Source organism: Mesoplodon mirus (assembly GCF_964341445.2).
Source record: "Mesoplodon mirus genome assembly, chromosome: 7".
NCBI classification, from domain to species: domain Eukaryota; kingdom Metazoa; phylum Chordata; class Mammalia; order Artiodactyla; family Ziphiidae; genus Mesoplodon; species Mesoplodon mirus.
In genome coordinates this window covers 111164889-111185023 of record NC_138983.1, presented here as the reverse complement: position 1 = coordinate 111185023, position 20135 = coordinate 111164889, and the positions used below count along the sequence as shown (strand labels likewise).

The following is a 20135-nucleotide window of genomic DNA, read 5'->3' as shown; positions in this document are numbered from 1 at the left end:
ATGAAGAGCCTTCTTCTATTTTTGGTCTTTGTAACATTTTCTTCTGCGTTTCCCACAGACCGAACGATGGAAAATGAAGAAAACATGCAGCTGGCTCAGGTACTGTCTCAATAAATGTTATTAATGACTATCAATAAAACTTTTACTTTATTCATTGTATTGGGACTTAAAAAGACAGCTAGTTCCTACCAAAGAGTCCTGAACTTTCTTGTGAGGAGCTGCTTTTCCTTTCCTTGGCTCTAAGGACATCAAGGAAATTTGAGGGATGGAGAGTAGGGGTGGGGTGGAGGATAGGCAGGGTTTGCTACAACTTTAAGCAATAGTTACAAGTGAAGAGATAGTGAGAATAGAAAGGGTCAGCCCTGCAAGAAAGGAGGTCTCCATAAAAGCATTTGAAGACCAACCAGGAGAATCCAACTATATTTTGGAGCCACTTATCCCTATATGTATGAAAAACACATTGTTTTGGAAATTCCCTCTAAAAATCAGTCCAATTTGCCATACTTGGTGAAATTATTTACATTTGCAAAGTGGATAATCACATCTCCTCTAGCATTTGTTTCAAGGAAACACCATAATGAAAGTAACAGCAACAATATGTAAGACACAAGATAATTTAACACACAGAAGAAGCTTGCTTCTCTTCTGTGGAAGTTTGGAGTCTCATGGGCTGTGTGGGTTTAGCCAGTTCTGGTCACACATAGCTCAATGAGTTCTTGAAAACTGAAAGCACAGGGTGACTCTTTGCTTTCCTCTTTGTTTTCTTCCTCTCTTCTTTCTTCTCTCACTCCTTCCTTTCCCTTGTTACTTATTTCCTTTTTCCCTCCTACTGCCAAAAAGGATTTCAGAAAATTTTGTTTTCTCCTGTGATGGAGATCTGCTCTCCTGTAGTCTGTGCCTTTTTTTTTGTCTTTTTGGTCAGGCATATCTCAACCAGTTCTACTCTCTCAAAATAGAAGGGAGTCATCTTGTTCAAACCAAGAACAGAGGTCTCATAGACAGCAAAATTCGTGAAATGCAAGCATTTTTCGGATTGACAGTGACTGGAAAACTGGACTCAAATACTCTTGAGATCATGAAGACACCCAGGTGTGGGGTGCCTGATGTGGGTCAGTATGGCTACACTCTCCCTGGGTGGAAGAAATACAATCTCACATACAGGTAATGCTTCTGCCCCTAATCCAAAGGAACATGAAAATAATCTCCAAGGAACAAAAATAATAATAGTTTCTTTTACCAAGCACTTCCTGTGTGTTCGGCACTTGATAGGTTTTATTTATTCCGTCCTCCCAAGAAATTTGTGACATAGGCATCACTGCTATTACCACCTTAAACACAGAGAAACAAAAGCTTATTTGCCATAGGCCGTTTTACACAGCTCTTCTCAGCAGACTGGCTCTGGCAGATATGCTCTAATCTCTAGCCTCTGCCACCTCTATCAAAGCTCAGGACCAGGATCTGCCTTCTGATTGCAGATGCTTAAAGGTACAAATGAAGTGTGCTCAAGGGAAAATGGGAAGACCCTGGAGCACAACCAGTTCATGTCAGAGATGTGTGTGAGTCAGATTGTCAAATCTAAGGTGGACCACAGACATCTCAAGGAAAGGGAGCTGGCTTATTGGCAGAAAGAAGATGAAGTGCACCTGTGACCTGAGATAGAGTCAGTGACTTTGACCACTGCTCTAGAGCCTTCCTGGCTGGCCCTAAAGAGTCTTTCTGATAGTTCTTCCTTCATCTTACTGAGCCTTAGGGATTGAGATAAAAATACGTTTATCAAGATAGGGAATATAAACTAAAGGAAGATCTTTTCCTGAGTAACAAACTCTTTGTGGCTCTCAAGTGAGACTCTTAATATATGACACATGCATAAGACTGATTTCTACAAGCCGTTTGAGGAAATAAATCTCAATTCTTTTTAGAAGATATTTATAATACAGTCATATACACAGCAAACACATACATGAGATTAATGATCTCCCACTTAAGATGTGATCTTAGGGAGGTCATTTAACCTCTTTGAGCCTCATTTGTTAAAGTGTGATAATACTACCTGATGAGTAGGGCAAATGAAAGATTGAATTATATAGCATACGTAAAAGTACCTTATTTAAATAGTAAAGTAGTGTACAAATGTAGCAATAGCACCATACCAAAAGTTACTGCCGCATATAATTGATGACATAGAAATTATTTTCTTTCCACAGTATGTGTTTACATGCATGTATAACCACCAATTGATATATTTTTGTTAATTTCTAAGAATCATAAACTACACTCCAGATATGGCACGAGCTGATGTGGATGAGGCTATCCAAAAAGGTTTAGAAGTGTGGAGCAAAGTTACTCCCCTAATATTCACCAAGATTTCCAAAGGGATTGCAGACATCATGATTGCCTTTAGGACCCGAGGTAAGGTTTTCAACAGGTAAAACAATATGGCTATTTCATCCCAGGAGCTTTGAAGAGGCTGATCTTTTTTCCCCCCATAAATTGTATCTCAGTCCATGGTTCGTGTCCTCGTTATTTTGATGGCCCCTTGGGAGTCCTTGGCCATGCCTTTCCTCCTGGTCTGGGTCTGGGTGGAGACACTCACTTTGATGAGGATGAAAACTGGACCAAGGATGGAGCAGGTGAGCCCGATTTTCTTTATGAACAAAATTTTGTTATTCATACAAATTCCTAAAGGAATAGTTTTGCAACTAGTTGCTTTTTACTTCCCAATTTCCCTACGATTTTTCATATTCCAGATGACATTGATGAAAGTGTTCAATGTCTATTCAAACAATTGTGCTTGTCCAGTTCAGAGCCTTATCCACACAACATCTTCATAAAGTTGCTAATCCTGTTATGATCAGAACATTCTTCCCTTACTCAGATGTTCATTCATATACCCACAATGCCTGAAGGGCCACTATGTGCCTGGAACTGCGCAAGGTGTTGTACAGACCACAAAGTTGTACTCGAAAAGTTCCAGCTCTTCAGAGGTTCATGATCTTGTGTGATGTATAAGGCCTAGACCCACTCACTACCATACAAGGCAGACTGTGCTGTCTGTTATACCCATGGCAGAAGTCATCTCTGGCTTGAGGATTGAAAGAAGACTCTGGGGAGGTGGTGATTCTAAGTTAGTGATTGAAGAATGCTGTGTGGGTTCATGGCCCATAGGAAGTCTGTTTATATGCATGAACCTCTTCTAACTCTTGCCTATCTGCCAAAGTATTAGACCCTTGTCTTTATATTTGACTTATTTCTTCAGACTAAGTGAGTTGATTTTATTTCTCTTAATGGGCCTCCCTGGCACTAAAATAAGAGATATTTTATTACTTTTCAAACAAAATACAAAACTTTACTATAGTAAAAATATGTGCCTCAAATGAAGGAGCAGGTGGAATAGACTCTCGGGTTCTCCCACTCTTTTTTTCTATCATTGACTACAGTCATCTTGGGTCTGGCATCTGGTTTCCCAGGTCCCAGAAAAGTGGAGGCTGTGTCTCTCTGGTGGATGGTATGCGAGGACACAATTCAGTCCTGACCACGTAACTCCAGACAGTCTGTGGGTCAGTTTTACAGTTTCTGCAAAACTGAAAGCCAGTGACTCAAAATGATGCATGGCCACTCCTTGCTAAGTCTGATCATGTGATGTAATTGTTCTTCCAAGAGCTAGGAAACAAAGAGGGTAAAGAACTCAGTGATGGCTGAACTTCAGGTACCAGGGAAGTCTGGGATTGGTTGCTGCCACTGCCACGTGAGTTACATTAAAGACAAGAAAATGAAAGATGTAGGGTGATACCATGACCCAAACAACAGAGTAGTTGAATGGACCATGTCTGTATCTCCTGCTGAAACATGTCCCAATATTTCTCTGGATTTGGCCTAAAGGCAGTGTGGATATGTCCAATCAGGCAGTTATAGGAAATATCTTAGTGCTCACCAAAGTCAGAATGACTCCACTTTGTCAGCCAGTATTTACTTTCATATCTAGAGGTAGATATGAAAGTTTCACTGTCATTTTATCCCTATTAATTCCAATATTTAGTAGTAAAATTACTATTACGCATACTGCAAAAGGCCCCTTGCCAAAGGGGATGTGTGGGGTCGATTATGAAAAAGTCCAATGTGATCTGGGCCCCAAGTTGGCAAAACTTGCTTGAGCAAAGCAGAGGATAAATATAGCCCTCCACCAAGTTCTGGCGGATTGCCAGGCAACAATTCTAAAATGGGTTATCTTCTAACTACTTTACTACATTCCCTCAGCTTTGAAACTTTTGTCCCTGGGGGATGCCCAATCATATAACTCTTACCTCACTGATGTAGAAGGGAAAATGCCTTCCTGTTCTTTAATAAAAAAATAAAATCTCAAGCATATGTGACCTCCAATCAGATTTTTTAAATAGAAAATTTGGCAATAATGTATAATATATGATTACCTTCTTTACGTATATGTAAGCTCTCTCTATGGAAAGGGCACAAAAGTCTTAGTGTAACTTCCTTAAAAGCAATAGACAACTGTCATCTGCTAATCCCACTGTTTCCTAAGGGGAGGACAGTCACTGCTTGATGATGTTGGAGGAATTTGAGCACATAGAGAGGCTTTCCTGAGAATCTCCCAAAGTGAGGTCAGTGTCAAGCCTGTATGTGAATGTAAATGTTCTACTCACACATGTGCACTAAACAACTGAAACAGACCTCAGAGACCGCTACAGATGCAGTGTTGGGATGGAGAAGAGCAGTGGTCTGTGGCTTGGCAGACCTTACTTGCAGGAAGATGACACACGTTATCTGTAATGAAGGTGAAAACACCATGCAAAGCACCTGCTTTTAGCAAACATTCAGAAAGTGTTTGACACTGATGATGATGTTGGTGATTATTAGTATAAATGATAATGATGATGATTAGATAGAGTGATTTCTAGGAGAAGGAAAAACTATTCACAAAGGTACTGATGTATTATGTACCAATTTATTTATTTAGTCACATCTCCAAGAAGGCAGCAATGTTGTCTTTTTTTTTCTACAGTATCATACAGCCTATAATATTGTCAGCACATAAGAGATACTCTACAAATATTTGATAAATGAAATCACGCAACAATCCTTTACTCAACATCTACTCTGACCCACGCTCTGTGATAGAAATGGAATATACAATAGTGTATAAGACACAGACCCTGCCCTCCAGGGGTTTACAGTCTAGAGGATACACTCTATCAAATGGCAGTTAAAGTTATTATGATCAACAGTGGGATAAAGGGAACTATGGCAATGTAATAGGAGCACATAAGATAAACTCCAATCCATATACAGAGGTCAGGGAGGAAGTGATGCCAAGCCTGAGACCTGAAGGCTCTGCAGGAACTCTGAAGGCAAAATGGAGTAAACAGTTCTAGACAGAATAACCCAACGAACCCAAGTATTAGAATTGTGGTGGAACAGAAGGCTAAAATGGTGAATAAGATTCAGATTAGAGTCCTAAATAGAAGGTCTTGAAAGCCACAATAAATGTTTGGACTTCATTCAGATGATCTGAGTTTGAATTATTTTTTTAAAGAGTCACTTGTCCCATCCCTGTCCAAAAAGCACATGCAGTGATATTGCCAGCCAGACAAAGGCAAAAGCCAGAGCAGAAAAGCATGAAAGTCCATGAAATAATTTTTTGCCATTACATGTTTGTTTTGTGCAAACATCACTGGACAAATCTCCATCACAAGAGGCTCAGCCTTTTCCTTCGTGTCCATAGGCTTAGTTGAAAGTCCAAGGACAGTCTTTTATATACTTAGAAACTTACAGACTGTGGGAGAGACAGAGAAATAAAAAGGCAACTCCAATCATGCATGGTATGACTTCTGGTGTAGTAAAATACAGAGTACTATGGTCTTGTATAGGAGGCACAACTAACCATTCTATCAACCACATAAAAACCTGGATATCCAGCAACCATCACTAAGCAGTTTCTCAGTCACCAGGAATAAAAGATGATTAAGACATGGTCCAGGTACCTGAAGGGTACACAGCTTGGTGAAAGAAATAGACAATGCAGTACTTATCTGCAAAGACAGAATTAAGCACTGAGTCTACAGAAACCGAGAGAGATGCAATTAAGTCAGCCTGGATAGGAGCTGGGGAATAAGAGAAGCCTCATGAGGGAGATGGCTCTAGGGGGACTCCTGAGGAATACATAGGCTAGCGGGGAGAAAGGGGGTGAGAAAGTAATACGCTGGGCAGAAGGGATGGAGATATGGAGACACAGAGATTAGAAAGAACATGGAATAGATGAGAAATGCAAATGATTCAATATGGCTAGCTCATGGAATGTGAAAATAAAATATGAGGCTGGGAAAAAAAGCAGGGACTAGTTCATGGAAGGCCATGTTTAGGTGTTTGGACTTGATCCTACAGCCAATGGAGAACCTCTGAATAATATAGGTAGGAGAAACATGATCACATTCAGCAGCCTAAAAACAACCAAAGACTGGCAGCTTCTCCCTCTCTCTCTCTCTCTCTCTCTTTTTTTTTTACTACTATCCATTTCTGAGACACCTGTTTCCTGCCATCTGTTAACTCTGGGTTATATTTCTCCATGATGTGACTAATACCAATCAATATTGAAATATTTCCCAGATAAATGATGGTGAATATGTTATAAGAATTATCTGCTGTTTGGCAAGCCTTTTCTTCATCCCCCTCAGTTACCTCCTAATCTCAGATGCAATCATTCTCCTTCTGAATGACTAATGTACTCATGTTTCCTCTGTTTTTGTTAAGGATTCAGCTTGTTTCTTGTGGCTGCTCATGAATTTGGTCATTCACTGGGGCTCTCTCACACCAATGATCAAACAGCTTTGATGTTCCCAAATTATGTCTCCCTGGATCCTAGCAAATACCCACTTTCTCAGGACGATATCAATGGAATACAATCCATCTATGGTGAGCAACAAATCTGAATATATGTGAACTGAATTGAAAGCCTTCCAGGAAGGACGTTGAGAAAATTACTTCTTGAAATATTATCATGAAGAAAATATTCTCTTGGGTAAGATCCTTCTGTAGGTATTTCTACATGCCTTCTTAATTCACTAAGGTATTTCTTTTCTCATCAAAGGAAGTCCACCTAAGACACCTGCTAAGCCAAAGGGACCCACTGTACCCCATGCCTGTGACCCCGATTTGACTTTTGATGCTATCACCACTTTCCGCAGAGAAGTAATGTTCTTTAAAGGCAGGTAAACCCATTCCCTTAAACACCTCAACTTCCTATGAAGCCTTTTCTTTTCAAGAGATTTGGGGATAAGAGAGCTGTGGGGGTAATGAGAATATGTGCCTTTACTTTTCGTTTTATAACTGCCCATATTGTTTGAATGTTTTATTCTGTGCACATGTCTCTTACTTGTTTGGTAAATTAACTTTTAAATGTTTTAAAGCAAATTTTTAAATTGCCATTGAAACAGAGTCTACTTTCAGTGACTTCTTAGCTAAAATAACACATCACTCCTGGTGGTGTGTTGGAGCTGGCTTATACCATTTCAGGATCCAACTGTTAAATTTTCAAGAATTTTGTAAACTAGTTCAAATCACTTTGGTAGCTTGCAACTGGCCATGGTTGGATTATTTACACCCTGGAAATCATCAAATGATAAAAATTAGTTTTTTTTCCTACCTGGAGAGCCAATTGTTAAATACGCATCGACAGACCTTTTCTTGAAGCTGAATCAACAGTGTTAGTTGTGGTAGGAAATCTCTTCTCTCACTATGTATAATTTACTGCACTTAACTTGCAACATGGTGTGTCAGTTATGTATACTATGACCATATTTTCAGAACAAAGTATCAAGACATACACCATCTGACAAGGATATAGGGGCAAAAGAAAAGAATACCTGAAATCAGACTCCTGCCACCCACAACTATATAGCACTGTAATGACATGCTGTCACTACCATGCTCTTAATAGCCAAGGCTCAGAGACCACTTGTCAGGGATGGGTAGCCAGCATGGGAAGGAAAATGGACTATAAGGACTTTTCAAGTCCTCCTCATAGGCTCAGAACTTTACAGCCAGAAGGAAAATCTGAGGAAATATTTAGCCATGAGAATAATAACATTTCTTTATTCTAGCAAACATCAGCACCAAAAAATTCTTCTTAGACTGCTTGGTATTGGCTTAGAATGTTGGGAATCGTTGCTTTGGCAAAAATGAGATGATTGAGCACACTGAGAACTACTTATGAGATTTCCATGGGTATTTTGCTATTCTAAGTTCCCAAAAGATTGGGCACAAAGTCATGTCCTGGCCTTGGTATTCCAAAGGGTAGAATTGAACTCATAACCACCTAAATTTGCTGAGGAAATTTGTATTAATGCTATAAATTGTTTGAGGAAAATATCAACCAGTTAGATAAGGGACAAGTGTCAGTTTGCAACATTTTCATTGAAATAGATATATATATACTGTGTATAAAGTACGGTTTTCTGTCTAACACAGGCATCTATGGAGGATCTACTATGATATCACTGATGTTGAATTTGAATTAATCTCTTCATTCTGGCCATCTCTGCCAGCTGATATTCAAGCTGCATATGAGAACCCCAAAGACAAGATTCTGGTTTTTAAAGGTAACTTTACCCATCATTATTCCTCTTCTCCCGCTGGATGCCTGAACTGTTCAGTGGGTATTTTAGTGCAAGGAATATAATCTTCATGAATGAGCAAAATAGACAGGGCTTCTTCCCTGACCTTAGGTTCCTATCATAAAGAATAACTAACCAGGGCTTCCCTGGTGGAGCAGTGGTTGAGAGTCTGCCTGCCGAAGTTGGGGACATGAGTTCGTGCCCCGGTCCGGGAAGATCCCACATGCCACGGAGCAGCTGGGCCCGTGAGCCATGGCCACTGAGCCTGTGCGTCCAGAGCCTATGCTCCACAATGGGAGAGGCCACAACAGTAAGAGGTCCACATAACGCCAAAAAAAATAAATAAATAACTATCCAAGGATTCTCTGTGGTTGTGAAGATAAACACCATCCCAACAGCACAGGAGAAAAGAAAACTGTATAACAAAAATGAAAAAGTCTTTTTTTCTGAAAAATAAAAGTAACCCATTTCTCTTCTATGTTCCCCTTTTACTAGAGTTGCTAGAGGTGGCAAATAAAAATACAAGATGCTTTGAATTTCGGACAAAAAAACAAAATAATTTTTTAGTATAAGTATATCCTTTGCAATATTTTGGATATACTTATACCAAAAATTAGTCATTGTTTATTTGAAATTCAGATTCAATTGGTATCTAATATTCAAATTAGCAACCCTACTTTTTATATGGGTTTCACCAGATTACTTGCCTTTGAGAACACTTGGGTGCTGAAATTTAGGAGAACATGTCCAAATATACTTGACTGTTTTGTCAGAGTTGGAAAGAATTAATACAATGAATTCAATTGACATGGGTATGCACACTACTAACTATAGGTATATATTATTTGTGTAATGTTAATGATATAAGCATCTAAAGAAAGCAGTAAGAATAAATGGAGACATAAGATTACTAAATCTCTAAGCATTGAACCTGAAAGGAACTAAGCATCTAATTATTTTCAAACTTCTTAAGACAGCTATTTCTCCCTTTAGGAAATAAATCAGAAGATAATCACTTTCTCTCTTCCTAGATGAAAACTTCTGGATGATCAGAGGATATGCTGTCTTGCCAGATTATCCCAAATCCATCCATATACTTGGTTTTCCAAGACGTGTGAAGAAAATTGATGCAGCTGTCTGTGATCAAAACACAAGAAAAACCTACTTCTTTGTGGGCATTTGGTGCTGGAGGCAAGTCTACAGACAATTGACCCTTTGTTTTACTCTGGAGAAAAATATCCAGATAACTTCACTTTAACATGGGCAAAAATAAAATTAACCTACAGTCTTCCTAAAGTGTTATCTTGAAGGCAATCCTAGGTGGATGGCATTCGCCAAACAAAAGAATGTTTCAATCAGTTCAAAGATCTTTCTCCAAGTTAAAAAAATAAAGATAAAATCATAAATCTGGTGATGCCAACCAAACCGCCAATGACAAACATATCTAGTCAAAATCTTTGAAACTCCAGGATGAGCTCTTATTTTGATTTCACAGTTCCACAGAATAGCATCAATCTGGCAAATTATGTGGCTTTTCCCCCTCATAATTCCTTGCTTTCAAGACATTATAAGTGATTTAACCAAAAATAATCTTTGCCATTTTTATTTTATTATTGATCCAACTTGTTTTCTTCCAGTAGGACTACTTTTTTTTCTACATCCTTGCTTGACTCCAAGGAGGTAGTAAAAAATTAAGCCCTCCCCCTCCAAAACTAAGATCCCCTGAAAACCTTTCAAATCCATGTCTCCAGGTATGACGAAGTTACCCAAACCATGGACAAAGGGTATCCACACAGGGTGGTAAAATACTTTCCAGGAATTGGTCTCCAAGTGGATGCTGCTTTCCAACATAAAGGTAAGCATCAGTGCCTGACTATAAGGATACTTGGAAGACTTTGCTGACTGTGAAATAAGACAGCAAGAAATCTTAAATGTTTCCATTTTAACGTCATTTTATTACTCTAGAGTACATGTAAATAATAATAAACTTTAATCTGAGGGCCTTATCAAAAACTGAATAGTAAGTTCTGAATTATATTCTCTGTCATACTATTTCAAAACTGCAAAAAATTAACTATCACTGATCCAAGATACCTTATAAAGATACCCCCGAAGAGGTTTAAGTGTGAAAAATGACTAAGCACGTGAAGTGAGCAGTGATTCTCAATCTTAATGTACATAGTTTAATATACACAGCTTGAGGTTATGAAACTACAAGTTCCTTAGAGTTTCTGAGGCAGTAGGATTGTGGGTAAGATCCAGGAATCTATAGTTTTAAAAGAACCTCAAGCAATTTAATGCATCAGTTCAGCTACTATATCTTCAAAGACAACAAACCAGACCATGAAGTAAGCAGGGGTCTAAACATGTTTTTGAGTAACATCATCTGTTATTTTAGTGAAATGTAACATGGAACCTCAAAAACTAAAACAGATTAACCAGAGCAACACTAGGAAAATGAGGATGTAGGGACCAAGGCCATACTCACAGGTGCCTCTTTCTCCTCATCTCTGAGACACTTTTTTGAAACCTAGTTTGAGAACCTCTGGCATAAACCACAGTCTGACTAGAAAGGTAGTAAGCCCTTGAAACTCATGTTTCATACCTTGGCTATTTTGTCAGGGAAATAAAAATAATATTTCTCATGTGACTGAGCAGAGTAAAATGTATCTATATTGTTACACATTTCTTTTCTCTCCATATAATGTTCAGTTATTTTATTCTATATTCATAAAATTAAAAAGTGTGGACTCATTGTATAGTGGTGCAAGGTAACTAATCATGATTCTCTCTCTTTAGGATTCTTCTACTTCTTCCGTAGATCAAAGCAATTTGAATATGACCCTAAGGCAAAGAACGTTACCCGAATAATGAAAACCAATACTTGGTTTCAATGCAGAGAACCGTTAAATTCATCATCTGATTTTACTATCAGCAATGAAAATGTACATTCAGGGGGAGTGGAGATGTTTTATCATAAGAATTTAAACTTGCTTATTTTCAGTATTGTTCATGTGCTGAAAAACTACAGTTATCAATAAAGTCATAGACTTAAAATAAACCTCAAGGGGTCTTTTAATCTGAACTCTGCTTCAAAGGAGAATAGAACTATTCTTTAACATCAAGTTGCCAGTCCTACTTCTAAATATCTATCTAGTTAAGAGTCAAACAGCTTTTTGAGCTTCCTGATTCTTTTTACAGGAAGTTATGTATAAACAAAACTCTCACTGGACTTTAAACATATTTTATGCTTTGTAGACTTGAAGAAGTAAGACGTTTGTTATAATAACAAAATACTGAAGACATTTATTAAACTAATCTTTAGCATTCTATTTTGTCTGGACCTTCGGAGTTGGAGAAGCTTGATAAACTGCATCCCTCATCCCTACCCATGTTCTGAACCCACTGAGAAATAACATACATTTGGGAGAGTAAAATACCACCTTTATTACAAAAAGCTAATATTGGAGAATGTATCTGTGGACAAGCAAGCTTCCTAATATCAAATTCTAGAGTGAGCTATACTTACAAGTCATGGGAAGAACTGGAAAGCACCATGCCTCCCCAAGAAAAAGTGAGCTGCCTACAGACTATGTGGAGCCCAAAGAGAAAGAAACAAGGATGGAGCTACATGTGCCTAGTTTCTGCTCCCAAATTCACCATTCAAATAAGTTATTCTACCTACCAAAGAGAGGAGTGAGAGCCTAGAGAGATGCAGGAAGTGTTATACTAAAGATGATCCCCCAACAATTAAGAAACCAGCAGGAGTAGGAAAGTAGTTTTCCTTCCAACCCTCCCAACACCACCCCAAGCATAGACCAATACACTGAACCATTCCTTAGAAAGTTTAAGAGCAAGTTGTGTGTACACTGATCTCATATACAAGAAATGTAGAGATTTCTTGTGTTTCCTGTGTATATTGGCCACCTGGGCTTAAACCTATTGGTAGAAATTTCCTGTCCTCTTTATATGTATCTGTTGTATGTTTAGAAACCCAACCATGTATCTGTTCTTTAAGTTTTACCTTTACACCCTCAAAGCTAAATGCTTAGCAAAGCTCTACATTAATTTTCTGACCCAAAAGATGGGACGTTGTCAGTTGAACTTGATTCTGATTAGGTGATGGATTCAGTAGGTGTCAACTGATAGAAAATAAGCACAGAATATCTCAGGAATTCCTACAGCTAGTCCTCCAAATCACACATTTATTTCCTTGGGTTAAGTATTACCAGATTCCTAAAATAAAGGGATATAGGAGGAGCTTTAAGATGGAGGAAGAGTAAGAAGTGGGGGCTTCCCTGGTGGCGCAGTGGTTGAGAGTCCACCTGCCGATGCAGGGGACACGGGTTCATGCCCCGGTCTGGGAAGATGCCACATGCCACAGAGCGGCTGGGCCCGTGAGCCATGGCTGCTGAGCCTGCGTGTCCGGAGCCTGTGCCCCACAATGGGAGAGGCCACAACAGTGAGAGGCCACTTACCGCAAAAAAAAAAAAAAAAGAAGAAGTGGACATCACCTTCCTCCCCACAACTACATCAGAAATACATCTACATGTGGAACAACTCCTACAGAACACCTACTGAATGCTGACAGAAGAACTCAGACCTCCCAAAAGGCAAGAAACTCCCCCACGTACCCGGGTAGGGTAAAAGAAAAAAGAAAAAAATAGAGACAAAAGAATAGGGATAGGAGCGGCACCAGTGGGAGGGAGCTGTGAAGGAGGAAAGGTTTCCACACACTCGGAAGCCCCTTCACAGTTGGTGATGGAGTGGGGGTGTGGGGAAGCTTCAGAGCCACAGAGGAAAACTCAGCAACAGGGGTGCAGAGGGCAAAGCAGAGAGATTCCTGCACAGAGGATTGCTGCTGACCAGCACTCACCAGCCCGAGAGGCTTGTCTGCTCACGCACCAGGGCAGGTGGGGGCTGGGAGCTGAGGCTCCAGCATCGGAGATCAGATCCCAGGGAGAAGACTGGGGTTGGCTGCATGAACACAGCTTGAAAGGGGCTATTGCGCCACAGCTAGCCGGGAGGGAGCCCGGGAAAAAGTCTGGAACTGCCTGAGAGGCAAGAGACTTTTTCTTGTCTCTTTGTTTCACGATGTGCAAGGAGAGGGGATTAAAAGTGCTGCCTAAACGAGCTCCAGAGATGGGCGTGAGCCATGTCTACCAGCGCAGACACCAGAGACGGGCATGAGACGCTCAGGCTGCTGCTGCACCAACAAGAAGCATGTATGCAAGCACAGGTCACTATCCACACATCACCTCCTGGGAGCCTAGGCAGCCCGCCATGGCCAGGGTCCCATAATCCAGGTACAACTTCCCCAGGAGAACACAGAGCACACCTCAGGCTGTTGCAACTTCACACTAGCCTCTGCCACCGCAAGCTCACCCCACATTCTGTACCCCTCCATCCCCCCAGCCTGAGTGAGACAGAGCCCCCTAATCAGCTGCTACTATAACCCAATCCTCTCTGAGTGGGAACACATGTCCTCAGGCGACCTACATGCAGAGGCAAGGCCAAATCCAAAGCTGAACACCGGGAGCTGTGTGAACAAAGAAGAGAAAGGGAAATTTCTCCCAGCAGCCTCAGGAGCAGTGGATTAAATCTCCACAATCAACTTGATGTACCCTGCATCTGTGGAATACCTGAATAGACAATGAATAATCCCAAAATGAGGCAGTGGACTTTGGGAGCAACGATATATATATATATACGTTTTCTATTTTTTCTATCAGTGAGTGTGGATTTGTATGCTTCTGTGTGTGCTCTATCTGTATAGCTTAGCTTTTACTATCTGTCCTAGGGTTCTGTCTGTCCATTTTGTTTGTTTGTTTGTTTTGTATTTATTTCTGTTATTGTTGTTGTTTTTGTTTGTTTGTTTTAGTACAGTTTTTAGTGCTTGTTATCATTGGTGGATTTGTTTTTTGGTTTGGTGGCTCTCTTCTTTCTTTTTTTATTACTTTTAAAAAAAATTATTTTTAATAATTATATTTTATTTTTTATTTTAATAACTTTATTTTATTTTTTCTCTCTTTCTTTCTTTCTTTCTCCCTTTCATTCTGAGCCATGTGGATGACAGGGTCATGGTGCTCCAGCCAGGCATCAGACCTGTGCCTCTGAGGTAGAGGGCCGAGTTCAGGACATTGGTCCACCAGAGACCTCCAAGCTCCAAGTAATATCAAATGGCGAAAATCTCCCAGAGATCTCCATCTCAACGTTAAGAACCAGCTCCACTCAAAGATCAGCAAGCTACATTGCCGGACACCCTATGCCAAACAATGAGCAAGACAGGAACACAAACCCACCCACAAGCAGAGACGCTGCCTAAAATAAGGTCTCAGACACCCCAAAACACACCATCAGATGCAGACCTGCCCATCAGAAAGACAAGAACCAGCCTCATCCAGCAGAACACAGGCACTATTCCCCTCAACCAGGAAGCCTATACAACCCACTGAAACAACTTCACCCACTGGGGGCAGACACCAAAAGCAACGGGAACTAAGAACCTGCAGCCTGAAAAAATGATACCCCAAACACAGTAATTTAAGCAAAATGAGAAGACAGAGAAACACACAGCAAATGAAGGAGCAAGGTAAAAACCCACAAAACCAAACAAATGAAGAGGAAATAGGCTGTCTACCTGAAAAAGAATTCAGAGCAATAATGGTACAGATTATACAAAATATTGGAAATACAATGGAGAAAATACAAGAAACGTTTAACAAGGACCTAGAAGAACTAAAGAGCAAAAGAAAATGAGGAACAACACAATAAATGAAATTTAAAATTCTCTAGAAGAAATCAGTAGCAGAATAACTGAGATAGAAGAATGGATAAGTGACCTGGAAGATAAAATAGTGGAAATCACTACTGCAGAGCAGAATAAAGAAAAAGAATGGAAAGAATTGAGGACAGTCTCAGAGACCACTGGGACGACACTAAATGCACCAACATTCGAATTATAAGGGTCCCAGAAGAAGAAGAGAGAAAGAAGGGACTGAGAAAATATTAGAAGAGATTATAGTTAAAAACTTCCCTAATATGGGAAAGGAAATAATCAATCAAGCCCAAGAAATGCAGAGAGTCCCATACAGGATAAATCCAAGGACAAACACACCAGGAAACATATTAATCAAACAATCAAAAATAAATTACAAAGAAAAAATATTAAAAGCATCAAGGGAAAAAACAGAAAATAACATACAAGGGAATCCCCATAAGGTTAACAGCTGATTTTTCAGCAGAAACTCTGCAAGCTAGAAGGGACTGACAGGACATATTTAAAGTGATGAAAGGGAAAAACCTACAACCAAGATTACGCTACCCAGCAAGGATCTCACTCAGATTTGACGGAGAAACTAAAACCTTTACAGACAAGCAAAAGCTAAGAGAATTCAGCACCACCAAACCAGCTTTACAACAAATGCTAAAGGAATTTATATAGGCAGGAAACACAGAGAAGGAAAAGACCTATAATAACAAACCCAAAACAATTACAAAGATGGTAATAGGAACTTACATATAGAAAATTACCTTAAATGTAAATGGATTAAATGCTCCAACCAAAAGACAGAGATTGGCTGAATGGATACAAAAACAAGACCTGTATATATGCTGTCTACAAAAGACCCACTTCAGACCCAGGGACACATACAGACTGAAAGTGAGGGGATGGAAAAAGATATTCCATGCAAATGGAAATCAAAATAAAGCTGGAACAGCAACTCCCATATCAGACAAAATAGAGTTTAAAACAAAGTCTATTACAAGAGAAAAAGAAGGACACTACATAATGATCAAGGAATCAATCCAAGAAGAAGATATAACAATTGTAAATATTTCGGCATCCAGTATAGGAGCAACTCAATACATAAGGTACATGCTAAGAGCCTTCAAAGGGGAAATTGACAGTAACACAATCATAGTAGGGGATTTCAACACTCAACTTTCACCAATGCACACATCAACCAAAATGAAAATAAATAAGGGAACACAAGCTTTAAATGATACATTAAACATGATGGACTTAATTGATATTTATAGGACATTCCATCCAAAATAAAAGAATACACTTTCTTCTCAAGTGCTCATGGAACATTCTCCAGGACAAATCATATCTTGGGTCACAAATCAAGCCTTGGTAAATTTAAGAAAATTGAAATCATATCAAGTATCTTTTCCAACCACAGTGCTATGAGACTAGATATCCATTACAGGAAAAAAATCTGTCAAAAATACAAACACATGGCGGCTAAACAATACACTACTTAATAACCAAGATATACTGAAGAAATCAAAGAGAAAGTCAAAAAATACCTAGAAAAAAAGGACAATGAAAACACGACAACCCAAAAACCTATGGGATGCAGCAAAAGCAGTTCTAAGAGGGACGTTTATAGCAATACAATCCTACCTTAAGATACAAAAAATATCTCAAATAAACAACGTAAACTTACAACTAAAGCAATTAGAGAAAGAAGAACAAAGATACCCCAAAGTTAGCAGAAGAAAAGAAATCATAAAGATGAGTCAGAAATAAATAAAAAGAAATGAAGGAAACAATAACAAAGATCAATAAAACTAAAAGTTGGTTCTTTGAGAGAATAAACAAAATTGATAAACCAGACTCATCAAGAAAAAAAAGGAGAACACTCAGATCAATAGAATTAGAAATGATAAAGGAGAAGTAACAACTGACACTGCAGAAATACAAAGGATCATGAGAGATTACTACAAGAAACTCTATGTCAATAAAATGGACAATCTGAAAGAAATGGACAAATTCTTACAAAAGCACAACCTTCTGAGACTGAACAAGGAAGAAATAGAAAATATGAACAGACCAATCACAAGCACTGAAATTGAGACTGTGACTAAAAATCTTCCAACAAACAAAAGCCCAGGACCAGATGGCTTCACAGGTGAATTCTATCAAACATTTAGAGAAGAGCTAACACCTATCCTTCTCTAACTCTTCTAAAATGTAGCAGAGGAGCAGCACTCCCAAGATCATTCTATGAGGCCAGCATCACCCTGATACCAAAATTAGACAAAGATGTCATAAGGAAAGAAAACTATAGGCCAATATCACTGATGAATATAGATGCAAAAATGCTCAACAAAATACTTGCAAACAGAATCCAAGAGCACATTAAAAGGATCATACACCACGATCAAGTGGATTTTATCGCAGGAATGCAAGGATTCTTCAATATATGCAAATCAATCAGTGTGATACACCATATTAACAATTGAAGAATAAAAACCATATGATCATCTCAATAGATATAGAAAAAACTTTTTAACAAAATTCAACACCCAATTATGATAAAACCTTCCAGTAAGTAGGCATAGAGGTAACTTACCTCAACATAATAAAGGCTACATATGACAAACCCACAGCCAACATCGTTCTCAATGGTGAAAAACTGAAACCATTTCCACTAAGATCAGGAACGAGACAAGGTTGCCCACTCTCATCACTGTTAGTCAACATTGTTTTGGAAGTTTTAGCCACAGCAATCAGAGAACAAAAAGAAATAAAAGGAACACAAATTGGAAATGAAGACGTAAAATTGTCACTGTTTTGCAGATGACATGATACTATACATAGAGAATCCTACAGATGCTACCAGTAAACTACTAGAGCTAATCAATGAATTTGGTAAAACAGCTGGATACAAAATTAATGCACAGTAATCTTTGCATTCCTATACACTAAGGATGAAAAATCGGAAACTGAAATGAAGCAAACACTCCCATTTACCATTGCAACAAAAAGAATAAAATACCTAGGATTAAACCTACCTAAGGAGACAAAAGACCTCTATGCAGAAAACTATAAGACACTGATGAAAGAAAACAGATGGAGAGATATACCATGTTCTTGGATTGGAAGATTCAGCATTGTGAAAATGATTATACTACCCAAAGCAATCTACAGATTCAATGCAATCCTTATCAAACTACCATGCCAATGGCATTTTTCACATAACTATAAGAGAAAACTTCACAATTTGTATGGAAACACAAAAGACCCCGAATAGCCAAAGCAATCTTGAGAAAGATAAACGGAGCTGGAGAAATCAGGCTCCCTGACCTTAGACTATACTACAAAGCTACAGTAATCAAGACAGTATGATACTGGCACAAAAACAGAAATATAGATGAATGGAACAGGACAGAAAGCCCAGAGATAAACCCACGTACATATGGTCACCTTATTTTGATAAAGGAGGCAAGAAAACACAACGGAGAAAACACAGCCTCTTCAATAAGTGGTGTTGGGAAACCTGGACAGCTACATGTAAAAGAATGAAATTAGAACACTCCCTAACACCATACACAAAAATAAACTCAAAATGGATTAAAGACCTAAATGTAAGGCCAGACACTATCAAATTCTTAGAGGAAAACATAGGCAGAACGCTCTATGACATAAATCACAGCAAGATCCTTTTTGACCCACCTCCTAGAGAAATGGAAATAAAAACAAAAATAAACAAATGGGACCTAATGAAACTGAAAAGGTTTTGCACAGCAAAGGAAACTATAAACAGGATGAAAAGACAACCCTCAGAATGGGAGAAAATATTTGCAAGTGAAGCAGCTGACAAAGGATTAAACTCCAAAATATACAAGCAGCTCATACAGCTCAATATCAAAAAACAAAACCCAATCCAAAAATGGGCAGAAGACCTAAATAGACATTTCTCCAAAGAAGATATACAGATTGCCAACAAACACATGAAAGGATGCTTAACATCATTAATCATTAGAGAAATGCAAATCAAAACTACAATGTGATATCACCTCACACCGGTCAGAATGTCCATCATCAAAAAATCTACAAACAATAAATGCTGGAGAGGGTGTGGAGAAAAGGGAACACTCTTGCACTGCTGGTAGGAATGTGAATTGGTACAGCCACTATGGAGAACAGTATGGAGGTTCCTTAAAAAACTAAAAATAGAACTACCATTCAAACCAGTAATCCCATTACTGGGCATATACCCTGAAAAGACCATAATTCAAAAAAGACATGTAGCGCAATGTTCATTGCAGCACTATTTACAATAGCCAGGATATGGAAGCAACCTAAGTGTCCCTCAACAGATGAATGGATAAAGAAGATGTGGCACATGTATACAATGGAATATTACTTGGCCATAAAAAGAAATTAAATTGAACTAGTTGTTGTGAGAAGGATGGACCTAGAGTCTGTCATACAAAGTGAAGTAAGTCAGAAAGAGAAAAAAATACCATATGCTAACACATATATATGGAATCTAAAGAAAAAAAAAGGTTCTGAAGAACTTAGGCACAAGACAGCAATAAAGACACAGACTTAGAGAATGGACTTGAGGATGCAGGGAGGAGGAAGCATAAGCTGGGATGACATGAAAGAGTGGCATGGACATATATACACTACCAAATGTAAAACTGATAGCTAGTGGGAAGCAGCCTCATAGCACAGGGAGATCAACTTGGTGCTTTGTGACCACCTAGAGG

At 38.9% G+C, this 20135-nt stretch overlaps 1 protein-coding gene across 1 annotated transcript; it reads left to right on the top strand.

The window, feature by feature from the left end:
• LOC309808160 (matrix metalloproteinase-27) lies at positions 1–11665 on the top strand (the record flags this gene model as incomplete). The annotated part of the gene is made up of 10 exons (XM_082628174.1): positions 1–99; positions 923–1161; positions 2261–2409; positions 2502–2630; positions 6763–6924; positions 7100–7220; positions 8479–8609; positions 9656–9815; positions 10376–10479; positions 11424–11665. The coding sequence occupies 10 exons, from the start codon at positions 1–3 to the stop codon at positions 11663–11665; spliced, it is 1536 nt and encodes a 511-aa protein (XP_082484300.1).
• Positions 11666–20135: the final 8470 nt, after the last annotated feature.